The sequence below is a fragment of the Falco peregrinus genome, chromosome 6 (genome assembly GCF_023634155.1).
Source record: "Falco peregrinus isolate bFalPer1 chromosome 6, bFalPer1.pri, whole genome shotgun sequence".
In the NCBI taxonomy this organism is placed as follows: domain Eukaryota; kingdom Metazoa; phylum Chordata; class Aves; order Falconiformes; family Falconidae; genus Falco; species Falco peregrinus.
The window spans coordinates 26932362-26957312 of record NC_073726.1 but is presented as its reverse complement, the minus strand read 5'-3'; the positions used below and the strand labels follow the sequence as shown (position 1 = coordinate 26957312).

The 24951-nt window shown below is 38.1% G+C and overlaps 1 protein-coding gene across 4 annotated transcripts in view; it reads right to left on the bottom strand.

Annotated features, from left to right (window-relative positions):
* The window catches only part of PCLO (piccolo presynaptic cytomatrix protein), a 402552-nt gene that overhangs the window by 78886 nt on the left and 298715 nt on the right, over positions 1–24951 (bottom strand). For 3 of the 4 annotated variants that reach the window (XM_027790555.2, XM_055809070.1, XM_055809071.1), the window contains exons 11-16: positions 13251–13359; positions 12591–12658; positions 9187–9398; positions 4093–4143; positions 3044–3174; positions 1393–1419 (exon numbers count right to left, since the gene is read on the bottom strand). In XM_027790555.2, the coding sequence (XP_027646356.2) occupies positions 1393–1419; positions 3044–3174; positions 4093–4143; positions 9187–9398; positions 12591–12658; positions 13251–13359 (598 nt within the window). Of the gene's footprint in view, positions 1–1392; positions 1420–3043; positions 3175–4092; positions 4144–9186; positions 9399–12590; positions 12659–13250; positions 13360–24951 lie in introns of those variants that run through there. The other variant, XM_027790559.2, reaches the window with a different exon arrangement.

Sequence of the window (24951 nt, the reverse complement as noted above, 5' to 3'; positions counted from 1 at the left end):
ATGACATTCCCTTTCCTTGCATGGATTTCCTTTCCCACTATTACAACTTCATCACCTATTCAAAGTTTCTGATTCTTTTCAGAAATATGTGAGACATGAGTCATGCAGTGCTGAATTTCAGGGCTGGCAATGACAGAAGGTAAATGTGTTGTTAACATGGTAACTCTGGAGTATTTTCAGTGAAGTCCATAGAGTGTCTGGATCTATACTGGCAAGGGTGGCATTAGCCCACATTCCTGTAACCTATAGTCTGGATCTGTTGCAGAGGGAAGCAAGAGACCTTGGCCACTTCTGAGGCGGTGCAGACCCAGGCTAAGTTGGATGACAACTGAAGGTCCCTAGACCTCTGAAGGGAAGGATCTGGCACATATATTAAGTTCATACCACAGATGCACCTTTCCCCCAACAATTGTGATTAACAGATGGGGATAATTTAATAAAATGCATTCATTAAACCAGTCTATATCTAGTGTGAAATAATTTGCACTTGAAATTCATAGTATGCTGTGTGAAAAGATACAAACTGTATTACTCTTTTCTTTAGCATTTCTCTACGCTTCCTTAATGATAGTTTATTAATGCATAATACAACTGCAAGTATAATGAAAAAAGCGTAACAAAATAGCTGCATATAAAATGTGTAAGCACATTCATTACATAAAGAAACAGACTGATAATAGAGAAGATCTGTTTATTGAAATTAATTTGTTGACTTGTTTGATCAGGTTTCTACTTTTAAACAAATTTGGAATTTGGGGTGAATTACTATGCTTATGTACTTAGCCTGGGCTGATACTGGCATATCTTGAGCACGAAGGTTTTGCCCTATGTTTCCAACTCCAGGACAAACAAAGCACTAGTCATTTTAATAACTAAAAATTCAACTTTGTTTACCACAAATAACTATTTATGTGGTCAAAGAGCTCTAAAGCTGGCTGGGCAACTACCTAGAATTATACCTAGCTTTAACATCTATATACTGTGCAAGGTATATAGAGAAAAATACTACATTTCATTTCCAAAGAATGCCTGTTCTTTGTAGCAGTAACACCATTCAGAATCTTGATACAAGTTCACAGTTAAGTATTTTTCAACTTTCAGTGAGTGAGAATGAAGTTTTAGGTATTTCTGAACTAAATTCCTCCAAACATCAAAAGAAATTTTGTCATCAGTGTTTGGCCCTAAAATATTACTGCATTGATGAGCATTAATTACTTGTTTCCAGTTCCTTCTGACCTGGAAATGGGATTAATTAGAGAATGAATAGCAAAACCATGCTGCAATTGCATTCCATTGAAACTCAGGAGAAATCTTTAGCTTAGCACGCAGACTGATTGTATCATGCATGCATACAAAAAGGAAAGAATAAAATTGGAAGATAGTACACTCTACCTTGCATTTTGGACAACCATGACTTGTCTGCATACCCAGCATTTACAGAGTTAGGAACATAGAGGAAGCGGAGTGAGAGAAAACGAAAGCAGAGATGAAAGAAAACGTGAATAATGGGTAGTTTGTAGTATAAGAATCAAAGGCAATAGAAGCATTACAAAGAATAAGAAGTCTAGCATAGACTGAACTACAGGTAAAATATATTCAGTAGCAATTCAAGTTTCTGCTTTCAGAAGCAAGTTTGGCACTTTTGAGAAGCTCTCCATTTTCCTTATTCCCTAAAGCTCCGAGTTACATGCAAAAACATAACAGTGCCATGTTTTACAATAATGAACCCAAACAAAATTAAAATCCTAACTCTTCATAACTCAGCAGCAAGTTTAAACCTATAGTTGGATCTGGCCTAGACCTCTGCAGGCCAAACATCTCTCTAGTTCAAAGTCTTGTTTCTACATCAGTGAATTTACCTGCAAACATTCAGTGAGATTGATTTGACAAGTATTTTACAAGTCTCTTCGGTACAATAAGCCCCCCCTCAATATTTAGGAGCTGTTCCTATTATATTCAGTAACAATTTTGGGCCCAGTGCCACTGAGCAATATTGAATGCTGTATATCTGGAATTTGCAAGCTATAAGAGCCTTTAGCTGTTCGATTCATGTGCTTTTAGTGGTGCTTGCCCATGTGCCAAATGCTGAACTGAGACCTAAGCATCCACTTTCCTCTTACTTTGAATAGAACAGAAATACAGATTTTTAGTTCCACGGTCCAAGCCTAAGAGTCTTTTAGGATAAATGTGATTACACAAGCAGAGAAGTTTGAAGGAATTTCTCTTTGCAATCTAAGGTCTATTCCATCACCTTAATTTTAGATATATCTATTGTGCCACAGAAGTCAGTAGGATTATTATAACCATGTATACTTATGCATATGTATGACATTCTGCAACTTTAGAGCACCAAAGAAGAGTTTTAATATTGCTGATATGGAAACATACGTTCTAAAGGAAACACTAATGAGCTATTTGTAATTACAGAATCTAAAGAAGCAACGGTTTGTGAAAAAGTGATTAGTGATTTGTATAGTCATTAGGTACAAAATCACCAGAATTTCTAAAACACATATTAGCTCTTAAAAAAAAAAAAAAAAAGTCATAAAAAATCACATGGAATGAATGTTATCTGATTAGTATTTCTCATCTTTGGTATTATACTACAATGCTAAATTTATCTCAGATACTAAAATTCTGCATATTTGCAAATCTGTCCCAAATTCTGAACACCTTGAGCTGAAGCAACAATTCATTCCATGTTAAACTTAACATGTAGCTTCCTATATTACAGAACGTATTACATATATTTAGTATGTTTAAGTAGAGTCTGCTGTTCTTTTAATACGTATTTTTGCATGGATTAGAAATTTTAAAAGGAAACATGAAAAAAAATATTTAAATCTTCAGGAATGATCATGAAGTCCCTGAGGTCATTAGCAAATTCTCCTGGGAATAGGGTCTGGCTCTCTATTAAAAGTCCACCCTTTTTCCTGGTGTTTCACCTGGACCTTCTATAGCAGTAACTCAGTTCTGTTTATTAGTGTCAAGTAACAAACCCAAATTGAAAGAAAATTCAGGGTACAATTTCTCCTACACTTACCCTCTCCCTGGAAGAAGGTAAACTTTAACAAAGGGGTCTGAATAGCCATTGTTGTCTCTGGGAGCAAGGTTTCTTGCCTGAAGGATGTGGATGATAAGGTTGCCAAGGTGTTTGTCATAGTTGATTTGAAGCTAGAGAATGTATTAAAACACAGTAAGATTATTAGTTATTTTTACTTCCTAAATGATTCAATACCTCTACTACATCCTTTGAATAAAATGAGTTTTAGAGCTTTACTTTAGCTGGAAACAAACACATTTTAGGAAGTTTCTGTCTCTCACTCCTGACTTGAATGAGATGCTAGATTATTATGTTTGATCTTGAAACAAATTTTGCTTTTAAAGTCTGCCAGCCTTAGTCAACAAAACAAAAAAAGGAAATATCCATATTGATCTATTCAAATGCTGGAAAAAGCAAATGAAATTTGAACTTTATGTTATTCTGAGCAATAGCCAGCTTACTGAGTAGGAATTGCAGAAATTCTGGCTACCTAGAGCTTAAGCCCAGGAAGGATATTAGAATACCATGAAAAGACTGTTAGTACTAGTATAGGGGAGAGGGATTAATTGAGGAAAAAATGACTGAAATCTATAGGAAGTTGGGCTTCCTTTATTCTGCTGCTCTCAGTTCCACCAATTTAAAAAGCTAGAATAATGTCAGTTTATGTAAGAGACAACTACAAACTTGGCATTACATGGAAATAAACACACTGCACCATGAGAAACCCACAGCAGTCTTTGCTTAAATGTAAACAGTCTGGAAATTTCTGTAGTAAACCGCAATAAGTTGCCAAAGATTAAAGATTAGAATGAACTTCACTACGCTTTTAGCCCCTTCAGGAACAGTAGCATTTTCCATTCTATCTGTTTGTATCTCACAAGCCAACAATACAGAGGCAAAAATCAAGCACTGACTTACATTAGTGACATTTCAAAGGGCTGGAATTGAATAAGAAATCAGTTAATGGAGACTGTTTTCTGCAAACTTATTCATCGGAAAAATACATCCAGCAGCAACAAGAATGTGCACAGTAGAAACTACATATTTACCTGAATTTCTCCAGTGATTGGATGGGAAGCAGACTTCGTAGTTTCTGTGGGCTGCCACATTAAAATACATAAATAAATAAATAGGCACACACTTCCAAATATACACATATGCATATTGGAAATAACAGATTTTCAGTTAACTTGTCTTAGAGGTATCATTTATACTGCTGTATCACCACATATTTTAAAAACCGTTTATCTCCAATTTGTATGCTCAAAACGAATAGTTAAGATATTTCAGCATCACCTAAAGTCCAGCCCAGCCTTTTTGATCACCCTTTGTGCAAGTATAGAGTCAGACAACTTAAACACCAAAGTTTTTACAGTCAGAGCAGGTTGGTCACACAGGGAGGCATGGGGAGAAAAAGACATATAGCATTAACCCTGTCTAACGGAAGTGAATGCTGCAAAGAGAAACCAAATACCATGTCAAGTACAAGACGGCTGTATTTCTATTGAAAGGCAAAAGTTACACTAGTTTAAATCAAGTTTAGGTGAAAGCAGGTAGAAAGAGTGGAAAGAATGGTACTAAAACTGATGGATGTGTATAAGTGGATCTCACAATTGCAAGCCATCTTGTAAAATATTTTTTGCTTTATTCTGTGTTTTCTGATCATCAGTTCAGCTACAGCACTTCCCATTCTTCCACACACTTTGGGTGACATGACATTTAAATTTTCTGTCCTCCCCTTTACAATGCTGTCTAATTGTGCTTGCTCCTCTCTGTTCTTTTTCACTGAGCTTCTCTAGGTTGCTGACAAAAGCCATAAAATACTTGGAGTCTTTATTTTTCCCCTTTTCTTCCCTCCTTTTTGTTAGTAGTTGGAAAGTAGTATCACTTGCTTCAAATCCTGGGCTCAGAAATACGCTGTTTTGCTAAATGGTGGTGCCCTTGAGCCACCCTGGACCTACCTCCAATCTGCAAGCCATCAGTCAAGCAAGAAAGCTCTCTCTGGTTCAGTAGCAGTATTTAAATGTTTTTGCATTCTCTCCACACCTGCTTCCTTGGTTGATGCAGGAAAAAAAAAAAAAAAGGATGCAAACAAGGACAAACTTACTGTTCTCTGAAGACTGATCTGGAAGTCAACTTTTCCTATTTTGCCAGATGTGACCAGCAGTCTGACATACTAGTCTTTGCAGTTAGGATTTCCTTCACTTTCTGAGAAGAGTAAACCCCATCTGCCTCTCATGTGCTGCTATACCCTCCAAAAAATCCCTTAGCGATTTTCTCAGGATGTTGGCCATGAATTGTTTTGACGTAGGCCAATGCAGAGCCCATGTCTCCTGGACCAGAGCATGAAGTTAAGGTGATGCACTGCCTTATTCAGGTTTGCAATGAAGAACATCCCCTCAATTACTCAGATCTGCAGACCAGAACTAACCAGAAAAATCCCAGCTAAACACTAGCACAACATAAATACAGGAGATAAACAGCCCAGACCTGCCTGTTAAATAGTTGTATTCACTGTCATCTGTCACCTTTTTTTGTTTTGTGTGCTTCAACTTGCCTTCTAGATGTGTTCCTTTATGAACACAAGCATTTTCATGGGGAAAAAAGAAAAGTTGATTTTTCTGGAAGTGCATGTGCCTCAAAATATTTCTCATGGAAAATTTTAAATCAGCTTTTCTTGCTACCTTACAAAGCTTTTAAGGAAGTGTCATCCCTCTAACAGCTAAAGTAGGTCACCAACTTATAAAATGTTCTGAATCTTAAATGATATTTTAGATTGGTAGAAAACTACTCCTAGAACTTGTTTGGTCCTTGAAAGAATACTTAAAGACAGAATTGCACTCTTTCTGCCAAAGACACAGACCTATCTAAGCATCATGCAAACTTTCAAAGTAGGGCTTAAATGGCTTATATTTATTATACTTTACCTCTACAAATGGATTTTATTACATTTTAATAGTTCCGACCTCAGTCTGTACTAGCACAGACAATGCTACAAAATAACATGGAGTTGGTTGTGCTGTGACTACCAATTCACTGCCAGATAGATAAATGCTCTAATTTTTCAGAAGTTTGAACAGTAAAAATAATGAGCTCATTCACTTTAAATATCATGTAATACAGAATGTATTAGTATCAATACTGTAGGAGTTCAGAGAAAAGGCAATGGGCATGCTGAATGGGACTTCCAAAGGTGGTTAAAGTGAATTTGCCTTTAGCCATGCAGTTACTTTGCTTTCATCTACTTGTCTGCAAAAATAAATGTGTATCGTTACATTTCTATACCACTGTTAATTCTCTGTATTCATTTACAACACTATGAGTCAGTATATTAAATAGTTTGTTTTCTCTCTGATGTCAGCTGATTTAAAACTGACCGTGAAGAACTACCCAAATATTTCAAAGAAACATGAATAATTTAAGCTGAACGAGACCTCTCAAGGTCATCTGGTCCAACCCACAGCTCAAAGCTGGGCCAGCTTTGAAGCTGGATCTGGATTGAAAGGCAGAGATGCAAATAAGTATCTTTCTTTATCAGGGAATCAGTGAGGATTAATTTGAAAAGAAGGGAAATTATTTCACTGCCGACTTCTCTAGGAGCTAAAGGAACTGAGGATTTAGAAAAACAATCCATTCTTCAAGATACAAAGATACAATTAAATGCTTCTATAGAGCATTTATATCCTGGATGTAACCTGCACCATAGAATGATCATACATTTACATTACAAAAGAAACAGGTCTGCACAGGGTATAGTGAACTCAAGTCTCCCAAAGGTTACATCTCTCCTATGATGGCTAATCTCACTTCATTCTAATTTCTTTTGATACTCCCTGCATGCACTCACACACACTGTGTAAAAGCCAGTGCTTTGTAATGCCATCATACCTGCCAGAGAAAGCTGTCATGATCATGATGTGAAATTTGTTAATGTCAGGCTCTGATGCTATGCACTACCACTCTCTGTAGTAATGGGACAAAGCATTGGCACTGCAGGATCTCCTACAACACTTCTGGCGTGTACATTCTATACAAAAAAACTTTAAAAAAAGAAAAAAAGATTGTACTTGCTAAAAATAAGAACAGTTGCAAAAACAAGATCTAGGCACTTTGGATATTTACTCTGCCATGATACTTCGGCAAGGCTGCAGCCAGCTTAGAAACGCCGTCAGCCCAAGGCAAAGAGCCATTCCAGAAAGGATGAGCAGTAGCGTTGTCTTTAACAGAGATCAACACCATTATAAACTTGGCCTGCAGTCAATGAACAGAAACTATACAAGTCAACAAGAGCTACGGCTGTTATGAAAGAAATGCCTCTCAATTTGATTTTCTGAAAGAAGCAAAGAATGTTTTAAATATTTACCTGATTGGTTTTGACTTTTGCATCCCCTACATAAAGGCATTAATTTTAATTTTTTTTTTTGTTTCATCTTTATAAGCCTCCAGCTGAATTTTCACAAAAGATTACTAAATCCTCTGTGAAGCAGGAAATTAAATTTACATATATAATTTTAGGTGACCTGCTACAGTGCCAAAGCTAGGAACCCAGTCTTCTCATGTGGCCAGGGAGGGGCACCCCTCCAGGATACACTGCACATCAAAGATTTATGGGTTTCTATACACTGTGCAGTGAATTTAGGGGTGTGATGCATTCAACCAGATGAACGGGGTTTCAGTGTAGATGGTGACATCTGTGCTAAGAGCCCTGCCCTCTCCCTTCCATGTAGTGCATACACTTTAGTGGCAGGTTTCATCCAGTCTCATGAACTGTACTTCAGAAGTGGTTTATTCTCACTGGCAAACATAAAGCACATGGCAAACTAGTTCATATGTAGATGTATACAATACTCAGAGTAAGGTGTAAGGAAACCAACTATTCATCTGATGATTAAGCATTTCTGCCAGGTCCCTGATGTTACATGCAGTGAAGCTCAACATACAGATTTAACTTGTGCACCACAGACCTTAATTAGTTCATAAAAAGTCCATGGGAATTGTGGCAAGACAGAATTACTATATAAAACAAACAGATCAATAAATACATTTATAGTTTTTGCTAAATTGCTGGATGAAAGATTTTTGTGTTTCCTCTCACATGAAAGCTATGTAAGCATATTGCAGAGCTATCTGAAATGAGCAGGCACCGTTTGCTGATTTTGATTTGTACAGTGCCTAATGCATTTGCAGTTCAAGTCACAGTCACGGCTTCAACAGCACAAAAATATAAACATAGCAATAATGCAGTAGGAACCTGACAGTCCCAAGAAGGAATAAAGATACAGATAAATAAATACCTAGAAAGAACCCTGTTTGCAATGTGAAGCTTTGCTTCCAATAGTAAGACAGTGAGAAGCTGGGTATTCAGGATAGCCATCAGCTTTAGCTATCTTGCAAATTACTTAAGCAAATGCAGTCTTCGCAGAATTGATTTTCACTTCAGGTGTTAACTTTTTTGACACAAAATGCAAAAATGTGACAGATGACATTATGATCTAGTTTTCAGTTTCAACTGTGAAAAAATGCTACTAAATTCCCACTTTGCCCTTTCCAGGTGTGCAGGTGGGTGCACAGAGAGAAAGAAGTTCAGCTGAGAAATGGACAGGACGTGTCAAAGAAAATGACAACTCATGCTTAACAAGTTCACTGGAACTAGCTAGTGACAAAACACATTTTGATGGTAAATTTATTTTGCATTCTTTCCCTGTTTTTCAGAGAAACGCTTAATATTGCTATGATTATGCATAGCTTCTAACACTTGAAACAGTAGCTTAGTGCAGAGAGGGAAATTACAATCTTTGGAATATCAACTTCTCCTGTGGAACTAGTACCTCACCATCATGTAGGATGCACTTAAAAAGCAACAGCAAAAAGAATGAAAAGGGCAATTATTTTCTTTAAAACCAATAATATTAAGTTTGAGAAACCTGTTTGCAGAGAGGGCCTAATCTTCTATGACCTTGGACAAATCATGTAGTGCCCTTTCCTTGTGTCCAAACTCTGTATCTTAACAGTAATACTCATCACTGTCGCGGAAATTAATTCATCAATATGTGCTGTGATTTCTTGCTACACTAAAGAAGATAAATACACAGTTTCTTCTTGTCATCAAAATGTTATTGCCACATAACTGAGAAGTTTCTTACCTTGCTGCTGTGCCGCTTTTTGCTCACTGAAGGAGAACCAGGCTGACCAGGGCTAGGAACAGCACTGGAAGTGGCAGAAGTGGTCCCAGAGTGAACATGAGATCCTTTTTCCACTCCTGAAGAAGCAACCAGAGGCGACTGCTGTAGAGAAACCTTTTGGAGCTCTGCAGCCAGCTGCTTGGGATCAACCCCTGGTGACTTCGCTTTATCTACTGGATTAAAGTAAGAAAGCATAGTATTGATAATCACTAGCACATTCAAATCCATCTTGCCACAGTACAGGTACAGGATAATGATCTTTATAAATTTTCATGTCATCTGCTTGTAGACTTCGAAGATGCAAAAGCCAAACTACAAAAGATAGATGTCTCCCCCACAACATCAACATCCCAATTCCAATCTTTCTACTCAACACTGTCAACTAGTGTTACTCACCTCACAAGCTTTTTGACAAGATTATTCTCTAGCAGAAGAAAAATAAGCCTTGCTGATCATTCTGAATCATACTGGAGCAAATTACAGTTTTCAAGACTGTCTGTGCTAACTTCCACTGTTTCGAAGTCCAGTTTCACCAAGTATCTGAACTTTCTTGTAACAATCTTTAATCTCAACTTTTTTTTTTTTTTAAAAAATCAGTTAGCCATTCCATAAAACTGAATTCTGCTCCTGAAATAACTTATACAAAAATAAAGAGAAAAGAAGATCAGAACTTCAATGCCACAAATTAACCAAGGCAGAATAAAATGGAAACAAATGAAGAGTAAAAGCCCTGACTCATCTTTCCTTATTACACACACCTATGTAAGGCATCTGCAGTAGGAGTCTGATTGCCCTCTCTACTGCCCAGGAATGACTAAGGAAAAATTAACTTTTGTAGATGGCAATCTCCATTTAATAGAGAAATGAGGTCAAGTAAGTTCCATCTGTGCTTTAAGTGTGTAGAGTTAAAAGGATACTAGGCTCGTCTTGCTTCCCAGGTTCTCAGAAGTATGAGAGGTTTAAAGCAATACGTTAGCCTTACCCTGCCTGCTAGGCTGTATCTGTTTTTAATGTCTAGAGGGAATGGAGATTGTTTCTTTCCAAAGCACAGTCTGCAAAACCTGAGGTGATGGCAAGAAAGACTTGGCTTGGTAGCCAGAAGAGACTCTGCTGAATTCCAGCTCTGAAACCACTAGAAGATTCCTAAACTAGGAGGAAGCATGCCTGCAATAATGTGGCAATTTACTTTTATTCCTGTTCTTTCCCATTTTGAGTTTTCTCCGTTAATAAAAAACACTGTTTATTCTAGCTTCTATCCTTTCAAAACCCAATTTCTGTGTCTATGAATGCCTTTGGTGTTTTTGATCTGCTCACTAAGAAAAAAACCTGTGTGTAGCTCTGACTCAAAGCTCTGTCAGACTCAGTGTTTGCTTTCCATTAATACCAATACCATCCATTTTCAACAAAAGGTAGCTTAGTAGTAAGTATATTAATAGATGGGAACAGTTACATGGTCAGAAAATGGAGGATTTAATCCAGGTAACTTGTGTTCTTATTGATAAAAGAGCAGCCACAAAACCACAGAACTCAGAATGGACCCATGAGATGCTAAGTGAAACATTCGTAATCTGCACTGAACTTGCTGAAGGGCGGTATTACTGGTAAGATTGTGGATTGTGGTTCAGACTTAGGTTAGTTACAACTAATACCACAACTGGAGCCTGCGGTCATGCTATTGACCGAACAGAAGAGAATCCCCCCTAAAACACTGCCATGTTAGAAGTCATGTAACAAAACTTCACACAAAGTACTTCCTATTGCACCCCTGTATCTTAGTAAATACTGTCTTTTCATCACTAATAACAGGCGAAGTCCTGTGTTAAGCTAACATAGGCCTTAGGACTTGTGTGTTATTTGGACTTGCTCCAGTTTGCTAGGAGCTTTGTTTTAGCTTGTCTGGCTGCAACAGCAATTGTCTAATGACTGGATGGCTATGACCTTAATTTGTCTGAGTTACATTTCACCTTGTATAATTATATGGTATGAGGCCTATTCTTAGCAATTTAGAAATATATAAAGGCACAACAGTAATTGCACCATGCAGACTGAAGTATTTTTGACTTCAGATTAATTTGCAGCTTATAGGAGCACAAACTTGGGGTGACAGCAGTGCTGCAAGGTTTGGGCACAGGACAATAGCTGAGGTCCCAAGGATACCAGCTACTTGCTGGTCAGTTACTGACACTGATGCAAACTCAGGAGCTCGGCAAAATAAATTTTAGGAGTGACAGAATGAACAAAGAACAAGAATGCATCACATGTAAAGCGTACAATATCCAGTTAAGTCATATGCAATGCAGAGCTACTGACCACTGAGGAAAGAGCCATCTGTGCTAGAAAACACAGAAAAAGCCCCAAGCAGATCCTGAAGAGGAAGGAATCATCAACATCATCCACCTCCCAGCAAGGAGGAGTAAAACACTCTCACCAAAACCATCACTCCCAGCAAATTCCTCAGGACACAGTCAATTTGCCACAATGCCTCAGAGTGAAAGTACAGCCTGCAGGGCCCAGGGCATCTGCCAAAGCGGGACATCTGTGGCACAGTTTTCTGTGGCGTGTAGAGTTGAAGGGGTAGCTAGTGTGAGGTTTTCCCTGGCTCCCAAATGTTAGCTGCAGTGTTGTTACTGATATTTCCTTTGTATTAATTAGTGTAGACTCTGTAACTATGGATTGAACTGGGCTAACAAGCATAGAACCATGGAATCCCTTAAGCTGGAAAAGACCTTTAAAATCATCAAGACCAGCCATTAACATAGCACTGCCAAGCCCACCGACTAAACCACTAAATCCCTAAGCGTCGTATCTACATGTCTTTTAAACACCTCCAGGAACAGTAACCCAACCACATCCCTGGGCAGCCTGCCCCAATGCTTGACAACTCTTCCAGTGAAGAAATAAGCCTCCCCTGGTGCACCTTGAAGCTGTTTCCTCTTGTCCTATTGCTTGTTACTTGGGAAAAGAGACCAACCCCCACCTTACCACAACCTTTCAGGCAGCTGTAGGGAGCCACCAGGTGCCCCTGAGCCCCCCCTCTCCAGGCTGCCAGGGGCTGCTGTGCCCCACGGGCAGGGCCCAGCACTGAGCCCCGCTGCCCCTCACACCACTGGCCTCGGCCCCTCGGCCCGGCTGCCCAGAGCCCCTGCAGAGCCCCCTGCCCCCCGGCTGCCCAACTTGGTGCCATCTGCAAACTTACTGAGGCTGCTACTCGATCCCCTTGTCTTGGCTTATGGTCCACTTTCTGCCCATGGCAAGATTTGGGATGTAACACCTGAGCTTATAATGCTAATATCCCATCTTATATCCCATCCAATTTACAGCTGCTATCCTGTCTTACAATATCGAAGCAACAACTTGTCGCTCACCTGCCTTGACAGGCTCGTGCAGCTCCAGGTGCTGGGGATTCTCAGAGTCCGAGAGCATGTTCAGGTCCCTAAAGAAAGCAATGAGAAGCCTGAGACAAAAGAAACTCTTCCCTCATACCCTCATTATTGTATTAAGTAGATAAATGAATAGTGGTTCATGACAGAAAGCAGCTCCCAAGCATGGCCCCTTCATAACTGATATAGATTTGCAATGCTGTTAAAGAGCTGAGAAGAAAAGGTTCCTTTAAGGTGAAATTTTTAATGGATTGAATGCAAGTCTATATATTTCTTATGATGCTTAAATGACTTTCATCTAAAGGATGCAGATTTCAGTAAAAATTAGTGCTAAATTACCATCTTTTTCTAACCCTAGTAAATTCAGTGAATTGTATGCGTGTCAATGAGAGAAGTTTGTGGCCTGACAATAGGTATCATTTCTTATAGAAGTATAATTACTAACAGCTGATTCATATCTTTCCTTATGACTTTAAAAGAAAACAAAGAACAAACAGACCTCCCACACAGTGAACTCTCACTAATTATTACATCGGTGTTTCGTGCTAACAAAGGTTCCACCTTAACAACTGTAAATTTAAAAAAAAAAAAAAAAGCCATGAAAAGCCAAAAAAAATGGAAACAGAAAGATGGGGAAAAACTCACAGTCTTACACATATTTCTGCTTCCCCACTCTGTTGAATAATAATGCTCTGGACTTCTTCATAAGTTTTCCCAGTCAAGGGGATGCCATTCCATTCCAGCACCTGCATTCCTAGGAAGGCAAAACAGCATCAGCTCAAGCTCAGATGTTGACAAAGGCATCAGATAGACTGCTTTGATGAGAAGATTTGATGTGACATTCAATGAATGTTGTTTACATGGCACGACACATTAGCAAAGCACTTTCACTTCACACAGATTCTACTGCCCCTTCAGCTACATCTTACCTGTTGAAACAAGACAGGAGATTAATTCCTTTTGGATTAAAACTATACATGCACTCTCCACCGTCTGGATTGCATGATATTGAAAAACTTTTGCAATATCAAAAACATGCACACCCACCAACATGGCAAGAAACCAAAACATATTCTGTATCAGACGTTTCCTGGCCAGCCATGGTCTTGGAAGATAACTGTTCCCTACAGTAGCACATTGCTGTTCAGAAGCTGAGACTCAAAAAGGGACTGAATTTGTGAATGTGATTTGGTAATTCAAATACATTTTCTCTACTTCGTCACTTCAGAAAATACAACCAGATGAAGGCAGCTGAGTGACGTGATTTTAAACAAAAAATGTACCTCCACATTTAAAACATAAGCCTGGAAATATTCAGGTTGAAATTTTTCTTCCTTATCTTTCTTATGAAAAAGTGACAAAACAGCTGAACATAATTTGTTGTGGAAGATAGGAACAGAGCTGTGATAACCAGGCTGAAAAGTCCTGAATACTGATCTAATCAGTTCTGTCTTCCAAGTGTCCCAGGACTGAGCCAGGAGACTGTATGCAGCAAGGTATTGCTATAAGGAAGTTTTATGCTCAGTATTTGCAGAGTCAATACCTCTATACATAATATGAGGTGTATCCTGACAAGGCAAGAAATTTTTTGGTTACAGTAAAATGCTTAAAGAAAGGAAACTGTAGATTCATATCTGGGATTTATCTTAGGTTCTGAGAACTGCATTCATATTTTGAAGTAGTTAGTCATAAGGATGATTCCAAAGAGATTAACTTCTCACTAATGTGGAAATGTCAAAATCTAAGCCTCCGGCTCTAGGGGAAAAAAAATTGCTTAATGGGACAAGATACTGAATTCTTAATAGTCCGCTAAAAGCTATGTATTACGAAACATCTGAAAAACACATCATCCACACAGCAAAAACCACAAACACTTAGCTTGCTACCACTTACACAGATAAAACCAAGTCTTCACCTGGGTCATATTTTTATTTCAAAATCCTGTGCTGTTGCATATAACAAATGGGAAAAATAATGAAGTGAAATGTGCAGATAAACTCATAGGAAAACATGTTGCTAAATAAAATATAATGAGAATTGCTTGTGGAATAAAGCAGATGAAATTATTTGACAATGAAAGAATATGAGAAATAAAGACAATAACTTTATTGTACAAATTTTTCGATAGGATTCAGTGAATTAGGATTTGAAATATCAGATTTGCTCATAACTCTGGTCAGTAAGAATTTATCATTTTGTTTGCAGCTGTTTACAGAACTACAGACTGTGCAGAATGTCTAAAAAGTGATGCTCAGAAGGCTGTAAAGCCAGCTGCTTACTGCCAAAATAGATTTGCCTTTTCCTAAAATTTACCCCCTTTCATTTACCAGCCATCATTCAAAAGCATGGTCTTGCTTTTGCTTGTTAGAGCAGATCTGATTTTAAGCTCAGTTCCTCTGGAATAAAGCAACAGTAATTATGAATAAAAGCATCTCCCCCTATTTTCTGCCATACAAATACACCAGCATGCACTCTGTCTTTAGAAGGCTTCTAGAAAGGAAGGAACTGAAGTTATTTTTGTTATTTGTGTGCCCTCATAATGCTATCGTGGCATAGGATGTTGAGTACAACAGTACAAACCACTTGAGTAAGCCAAGCCAAGCCATCACTTCTATGTATTGGCAATGAACAAGAACAAAGGTGGAAAGTTTTAGGTATGTGAGAAAGTGGTTAACACCCTTTTGTAAAAAAAAAGAGCCTTGTTGACAAAATGCATCCAGCTACTGTCGCAGATTTATCACATTCTGCTTGCACTGCCTTCAGAAGAAAATTTACCAGGGGAGCAGTAAGGCCATTGTCAATTACATGCTTTAATTTAAAAGACCAGCAGGAAGAGCCTTGCTGAGTACCGCTGCAATGCTGGGATCTGGAAATTAAGTCTGATTTCTACTGGTGAGATTTTCACTGCGTGCAATAGCATTGCAGTCGCTGTCTTGGTCAGTAAGGCCAAGCACACGTGAGCAAAGCAGCAAACCGAAAGGAAATTGAATCTCAGCAGCCTTGACTCACACAGAGATCCATTTAAGTTGTCAGTACAGGGGTATTTTCTTTTTATTGGCTGCCTTGTGGATTCATGAATATTTAAAATCAAAGCAATTTAAACATGACTTAATTGATCTGACTGATAGCCCTGGGGTCTAAGAAAAAAGCTTTTAGGCAGGAAGCTGATTTCTTTTCTTAGAGTAACTGCTAAATACCTTTTGCTGAAAAAACAGTATTTTACAAAGAAAACCTTTAGGAAAAATGTGAGTCTAATCAACAAAAAGAGGAAAAAAGTATTGAGAAGTCAAGGACACTGTGATAAAAAACTTTTTTGCCTAAAACCCAATCACATTCTGTAGCTGTTTTTAGGTAGTCAGGACATGTTATTCACATTTCCAAAACTTTGTATGCTTCACATCACCAGTTTAGTAAACAAAAACAAATAGGAAGATGAGAAAACTTACATTGCTCCATGACAACTCTGCTGACAGAGGAAGAACTAGCAATTGCCCTGATAATTGAATCCATAATTCCTTCTAGCATCTTTTTTTTTTTTTTTTCCTTTCTTAATTTTATTGGGATGGCTACATCCTGCATTTATGGTGAGCAATGACTTATTTTTAGCAATATCAGCTCCCACAGTCAGCATATCAGCTTTATATATCAAGACCTCCTCCCTGCTCCACTGAGTGTGCTTACACACATTATCTGTTCAGTCTTTTTGGCATCTACTTTATGGTGACATTTAGAACCTGGAATCAGAAGTTTATAATTTTCCACTGATTACAAAATGATTATTCCAGAGAGGGAATCTCATACATTTGTAACTGCCATGGAGATATCCACATTTAGCTAGCTAAATACTATCCTTTCCCTTAAAAAAAACACAAAAAACATGCTACAGTCCTACTGTATTGAGAGAAAAAAGCCTATTGTGTTCAGATATTCTTCCAAATGCATGTAACTGGCCACAATTGGAGACATTATCAAAATCTAAGCGTACCTTTCCTCTGACACAATATAGGCACAGTGTTCTTTATATGTACCAAATAAATATCTCAAAGTCTCCTGTATTTGTAATAGTTGCTGCCATCAGTGCTTAAACTAAGAGCTTGCTCCTGGAGGGAGAGTTCAGTGCTTACATTGCAGCAGTAAGGAAAAGCCCACCTTTCACCAAAACCCTCATGGCAAGGAGAGGCTGTTACTTTGCTGTATTGGATTATAATGGCATATTTAACATATGGCTTAATGCTGTTCAAGATTTCCAGGCTCTTTTTAGCAACTAGTAAAGTGTTAACATTTATTATTTTTGTTTAGGCATTGGTAGGCCAGTTATCTGTTAACTGGTAATAAAACCTGACGACTCAACAGAACTGATTTCCTTTTCCTGACATTCTGACTAGTCATTTGACAGCTTGTGAAATGGTAGCTAAGTACTGGTGAAACTTGAACTTTGCTTTTAACAGTGGGGACCCAGGGACTATTAAGAAGTAGTTTCTATCAGCCCAGGGATGAAAGTGCTCGAATAATTACCTGGAGCCCCTGGGGAGCATTCAGCATGCTTTGTTGATCCTGGAAGATCTGTGAAATTTTGGGGAAGAAAATTTTTGTGTAGAAAATATTAATAATGTGGAAAAAAGATGAGCTCAGATTCAAACCTAGGGCCAGACTTGAGCTTACACCACCATACACAATTTCTCAAGAGCCTGAGTAAACCTGTGTCCCAATATGAGGAGCTAGTCTACTGAAACTTGTTTTGACTGACCACACACATGGTTTGAATTGGTAGTCTTCTGCTGATAAGGTTTTATTGCTTATGGTAAACAACTAAGCGCTCTAATTGCTGACTATTTAGATTTATAAACATCCTATGTGGAACAGCTGTCAGAAAAAAAAAATGCTTACCTAACAGCAAGGACTGTGTTGGTATTGCTCCCTGTTTAGTCTTGTGAAATGTTTTATAGCTGCTCAATCAAGCAGTGCAAAATGCAGCTCACTACTAATGTTCAACTGCCAGTTTAAAATAAGGCATATCTTAATCATAAATGTTTCCATATATTTACAAGTATTGCAGAATTATAGATTGACCGGAGAGATTGTGGAGTCTCTGTCCTTGGAGGTGTCCAAAACCCGACAGGACACAGCCCCGGGCAGCCTGCTCTCACTGACCCTGCGTTCAACAGGGAGCTGGAACTAGGTGATCTCCAGAGGTACTTTCCAGCATCAACTGTTTTGTGCTTCTGTGTAAAATGGTTAAATTTTGCTTTATAGATTATGCTAATGTTTTATTCATATATGCTGTAGCTCTATATTTCAAAAAAAGCAGAAATAGACAATTCTAGGGATATTAGACCTGCCCCGTGATGTCCATAAATAGTGTGCAGTTCCATGAATTAACAGATTTGGTCTAACTGAGGAATAATGAATAATTATTCCTTATCTCTTTGATCTCCTGTAAGTGAGTGGGTACCTACTCAAACTATTTGTCTTTTTTTTCATGAAGAGGAAAATATTTAGAAACAATGAAAAAGTCTGCAATATCAAATGATCAGAAATTAGTTCCATATTGAAACCTCTGTGTGCCTAAAGCTCATAGCTTCTTTTAAAATCTTGGGTTATACTGAATTTTAAAAGTTAGATATAATTGCATCCTGTATCATGGATCACAGTATTTAGGAGAAACTTACACAAAAACAATTGTTCTTTGTTCTACTTTTTGGCACAGATACTTTGATGTAATTCCTTTGGGTAGACTCTGCCCTCATTAGGTAATTAGTAATCAAACTCATCAACTGTCATCCTATTTAAAACTAAACTGTGAGAAAGATCTGAGCTGATAAAGTGAATCATTGTCTTATTGACTCTTTTCAGAGTTCTGATAAAGAAAAGATACCTAAGAGTGATCAAAAAATAGTACCAACTATGGTCTTGACCCAACAAACAAAACACCCTTAATTTTCAAAGTGTTTCCTACCACTGATTTTGTTATGCTATAGCAATACACAAATCTCAGCACTAAAATTGTTGCTTTTAATGGTTAACAGTGAAGATTCGATGGTATCATGGTTATGTCAAATGTATTAAACTAAAAGCATTTCAGGAGTGGATCTCTGTAGGGCATATACAGCCCCTGTTCATGGTCAGTGGTTTGAGGACTGTTTCTTTGGAGATGTTGTTCAAGGACTGTAGCTGCGAACACTCCCTGCCACAGTCCCAGACACTGGTTCTCTTTCTACTTTCACTAGTTGCAGGAATTCCATTAGCTTTACTACTGACTTTAATGTAAAACACTCATACAAGTGCTCTTTAAAAAAAAAATCTAATTATTAGATACTACTGTACAATACCTTTGGACCAAAATTTGCTCTGTATTTGTGTACACCAAGAGTGACAAAGAGTGTAGAAATTTTATAGAAATGACAGCTTCTCTCAAATGCCAGTAACAGGAGTGATTCAAAGCCACAACCTTGGACTATTTATAATGCATTTTCATATTCAGAAGAGTTTTCAGGAGAAAGACACGCTGCAGAATACCAAATAAATGACTACTTTTTCTCTGAAGTGAATTTCATACCAGCAAAGCTGTCAGATTTGAAAACTTAAACAATTTATTTATCCACAGAAACAATAGAGCAAAGTTGCAGATAGCCTATGCTGGTGCTTCAGAGTATTTTACCTTAGACCCAGAAGAGCTACTTCTAGCTTCCTTCTCTGTAACTGGTGAGTCCTTGGCTTTGCATTAAGATCTTGAACTTTATTTTCATTTACTCCATGGAACCATGCATCTATCAGTTATTTAGATCCCATGGCTTCACATAGAGCTGGCTGGAGAGGGGTTTGTTCCTTTATCCTGCAGCCTTGAGTGAGAAGCTGATCATATGGCATGAAAAAGCAATTGAGAGAAGGTTAACAGAGCAAAATAACTGAAATGTTGATGATGTCTTTGGGGGCTGGGCATGGCCTGGATTTAGAAAGGCTATAGCATCTGTGCCCAGATCTATCCCAGACATTCTTGTATAATTTCCTTTTTTATGTCTGCTTCCTTAATAGTGATCAAAGGCAGAAATATTTCTCTGCTTCATGAGGATACTGAAAGGGTATATGTATATATATATATGAAAATATATTTGAAGAGCTCTGACTCTGCTTGGGTGGCTGCTTTCAATAAATACATCCTTCAGTCCATCGCCTGGGCGACAAAGCTGTACTGTGTAACTGAATGTGATTGTATATATGGCATTCCTATTAATGAAAAGGCATAAACCAAATCACAAAATATGCTGGCAGAATAGGTCTTAGTATTAGAGTTTCTGACTGCCAACTGAAAGACACAATATATATCTCAGTTTCAACTCATTTTCTGTTATTTTCCACATTTTCTGTCCTCTTCAGGTTCATCTTTAAGATATGAGCTGGCTGCATGAGTAAAGTTGAAATTGAAAGGAATCTGAAAATCAAAGGATTTTATTTCTCTGAATATGAGCCCCAACATTGTTGCTTCAAATACAGGAATACTAAACTGAGCCTGATTTTTATTCCCATCTGTAACACAATGTACACAATTATAAAGTTAATCTTGGTCACCCTGCATACACTGTTAGACTGCAAAGTCTCCTATTTGGTATATCCAAGGTGCCTGAGAAGTGGTAAAACTGTTGTTGGCTGTGTCACTATGAGTTTGTAATTACTCCTAAAAAATCAGACTACACATATAAACCCGACTATTTTTCCATTTTTTAGAGTCTCAGAAATGCTCTCCTACTGGAATTGAAAAAAGATTTAGACACTACGGTATTAGAATAGAGGCTCTGGCCATCCTTACACCATCATTATACACACAGGTTGCTGGGGTATATTCTCTGCTTCTTCATAGTTTGTATTGCTTATTCTTATGCAAAATAAACTTGTCAGTTTGAGTTGCTATTTTCACTAATCCAATGCTCACAGAGGAAAACTGGACTCCCTAAGCTAGCAGCTTCAATCAGTAGAATGTGAATGTTAGTGTCTTTCCATTTCATAGAAGAATTAAAATTCAGAAACATTACTTTGAAATCCCAGAAAGTGCTATGGAAGTTAAACGTGCACTCAGAATAAGCAGAAACAGTATCAGCTTGCAGCCTGACATTCAACACTAAATGACTTTATGTCCTGTGTTCTCCAGTTATTTTTCTTTTATTTCTAAATGCTTCTGATGTTTAAAAACAGGTTGATGAAAGTCAATGTGTTAATGTATTTCCCTGTACTGGTGGGCATGAATCACAGGAAAACTCATTATATTTTTTTAGACACCTTAACTCTCCAATTCATCATTTGCACCCAGGCTGCGTATTTTCCATTATTACAATAATTATTATATGGACAACACTCACAATTCTTAAAAATGGGTACGTTGTTCATCAAATAGAAATTATATAATGGACCTGCCTATGCCTTATGGCTGCTACAAGGAAATGCCGTTTGTAAAAGTACAGCCAGAGCAAACCAACTGTGTATTTGGGGTGTATTTGGCATTTACAGGCAGCTGTACACCAGACCCCTGACTGGCACAGCTGCAGTTATCAACCCAACACCAAACACCACTCTAAATTAGCCTACCGTCAGATTTCTATATACATTGGCACAGGATTCTGCAGATCACCCTTCAGTTTGAACTATGCTAGGACAACAAGTGATGATCTGGATGTATTTGTACGACTAGGATTGAAGCTCTTGGCAAGTTAAATGAAGATTAGAGTTACTATTTATGAAAATAAGTATGATATAAATGATAAATTTATAGTGCTTTCATCGCTGCTATATCCTCAAACATTGTATTACATTGGAGTTACAGACAGATGATCAGTTTTACCATGCTGAACAAAATGCTGTGGTGCGTTGTAATTATTCAGTGTTTCAGAAAAATAAATGTTTTTCAAAACATACTCTTCACTGAAGCTATAGAGCATAGTGTATTTAATTTGCTTTCAGTAATGTCATATGAAAGATGAGAATTATTTTTCCAGGAAGATGAGCTTCCTGTAGAGAGCTCTAATTTAGCTGAAAGTCTTAAACATTTCATTATCAGGTTGTGTTCACAAAAAAATCCACTTTTACAAGTAGTTTGCTATAAATTCAGATTTTTTTAAAAAAAAACAAAACGATTTTAATAATATAAATACACATTAGAATGAAAATTCACCTAAAGATTCACTTAAAAGATCAGTAAACAATGAGGCAGCAGGAATTTCTTTTTGGCGTCTCCTTCATGAGCGAGAAATAAAAAACATTCTTTTAATGGGAGTTTAATGTCAGGTATGAATTTAAACTAGTATATCCCTGTCTACAGTCAATATTTATCAATATTGATGTATTTAGAATTCAGTGGTGTGTTTTTCAATTGCTATTTTTGAGGAAAAAAATATTCTTGTTTACACAAATGCACTTATCTTAATCCAGCTTCTATCAGTTACAACTGAGAACAGTGATATTTGAAATTTTCTTTCAGAGGGACAAGAGGAACGTGTCATGAGATGCAAGCATACAGTTCTTGTAGAAGTTTCAGTGTGTGTCTGAAGAATCATTCTCTTTGTATTACTTAGTTTCTAGTTTCCTTAACAGTACAAATTACTACAGCGAACATGTCAGTCTATATAGAACGCTGTTATATTGTGAAAACAATTAGACTCTAAGCACAACTCTTAATTTAGATTAAAAGAAAACTGACATAACTTATTAGTGTTAACATTCCTTTTGTACTTCCAAATAATAAAAAAAAAAAGCTTTAGTGGTCCATCTTCTACAGATGAGGAGCGAAACTACCCATACCTCATGCAGCAGGAAGCCCACTGGCTGCTGCTAAGATACCCATGGCCTGATCTTCCCTTTAACAAAGTGAATCTCTGCCAAGATCAAGCTCAACAGAGGGATCCAAGACAGATCCAGACTCTCCAGCCCCAGTAGTGTTAGTGACTGTATGTCAGCAGAGGATTTACACCTGACATTCTGTTCTGCCTCCTATATCGCCTCCATCACTTCTTGTTCTTCAACAAAAATAACCCCCATTAATGAAAGAACATGGGATATATTGGGTTCAGGCCACTCATCATTGCTACATCAACAAACTAGCAAGTATACAGCAGTCTATGGCATCCTAGTTGCCACTCAAGTGGCAAGAAAAACAGGGAAACTCATGAAGATTAGGATCCCATCTCTGTCAAGCAGAGCTACGTAATAGAAATCTTAAGACTAGCATGAATGAAATATGAGTGGGAATTTATGTATGTAGGACTGCCAGAAGGAGTGGTGGAGGAAGGAAAAGGAGATTCATGGCACATAGGTTAGCAGGTCATCAAAATCCCAGCACATTTACATGTGGCTTCTCAGGACACTTAGCTCAAGAAAGGGAAAGCAGCCTAAAAAAGACAGGGCAGGCTCACACTTCAGCAAAGGACTGAGGAAACCAGTGCAGCCTAAAACCATAAAGAGACAATGGCAGGAAGATAAAGAACAGGACTAAGGCCTTAAGACCCCAAGATAAAGAAAAAAGGTCCGAGAGCAACCCAGCCACATTTTCCAGTGACTCACAGAGGTATTGTTACAGATCTGCTAATAAGTTAGAATTAATTGACTTTATTTGATTTTATAAAATCATTTTAATAGAAATATAAAGGAATAAGAAATATATTTTAATTAAACTCATAGTTGAACAGCAAAAGCTGCTATGAAATCCTCTGTACAGCCCTATACCAAGGCCAGAAGAATGGGTTAGAATCATTGAATAGGAATGCTTAGAACTTAGGTAACAAATTTGAGACTTTTAGATAATAGTCAGTTACAGATTTTTTTGTATTTGACTAGTCTTCTGTATGTAGAAAGTGTATTGAGATGTCAGAATGCAGAAATAATGGGAACTGGGAGCAACCAAATGAAACAACTCGTAGTTACCTGCCAAGAAACAGTGAACTTTAGTAAAAGGTAATTCTGGCAGGGAGAGATCACGACCACCGACTCATATACCACCCACCCAAATCGTACCCCAGACCCATTTCTGGACCTTTCTAACCTTTACTGCGCAAAATCGGATATGGGAGGAGAGTATGTTAATGATTTTTGGGAAATACCATGTTTATGCATGAATACTTAATGAATATGTATAAATAAGTTCTATAGATGGTGTGTGATTTTGAAGCTTGGTGTGCGTTGATCGTGAGAGGACTCACTCACGCACCTGGCTGTCCATAAAGAACTGTCTGCTTATCTGCATCACATTGGTGTCGGTAAGTTCTTCATTCTGAGGTTTCAATAACAATATGAGGTATAGAAACAAACAGTCAATCACTATCAGCTTCTAAAAGTGTGCAAAAGGCACCTCTAAGACCATCACATGGGTGCCAACTCAAGAACCCAGATGTTGCAGCACAAACAAACTAGTAGGCTACAAGAAGGCTTTTACCATCCCGTACCAGGTTAACTTCAATAAGTAGTTGTCAAGCCTTGCCCTGACACAGCCATCAACCCCCTCACAAGGTTTCTAAGGTTCATCTACTGTCCATGCTCTTTCTTCATACTCTACAGGCCAGTCCACTCTGCTTCTTGCCTCTGCTGCATCCTACTCCCTGTTTCTCCTACCTCCAGGGCACGCACTCTCTCTTCCCTCTGCTTCTTCCAGGTCTCTCTTCATTGACTGCTCCCCTCTCATACCCCTTAGAGCTATCTAACTACTTAGCAGGAACCAGCCACAGCTGCACCTTATCCACATCAGCCAACCCACCACCCCTGAAGCCAGCCCACAGCTGTATATTATCAATGTTAATTAACCTGCCTTCATTGCTGTACACCCGGAGGATGATAATAAGAGTCACGAGCTGGCATCCCCTGCTCTCTCAACATACCACCTGCATACACACATTCTGGTGCTTAGGAGAATGTGTGTTTGACAGAATGGGTTTATTAAGAAAGCACAACAGACATAGAACACTAATGTAAAAAAAAATAAATTACTCTTAACCGAGGATCCCCAGCCTGCTGCCTCCATTGGGGTTCCCTGAAGAAGGGCTTCTGATACAGATCTGCACTGCCCTGGGAATCTACCCTTGCTCGATGAAGCTCTGGCTGGTCTTGAGTAATGCCACTGCTAAGGCACTACGGTCCAGTTCAGAAAATGGAATTATTGGGATAATTTAAACACTGAAGGCATGCTAGACATGAGCAAAGGCCATGGTTATGCATTGGATGACAATGTTACTTAGGGTCATATACAAACAAGAACATAATTTTTTTGTAATTCACACTGAGCAAACACCACTGTTCAAGTAAGTCAAGCCTTCTTAGCGAGTATGACTGAAGACCTTAAATTACCACTCTGTTCTATAGGATAGAGTGAGAT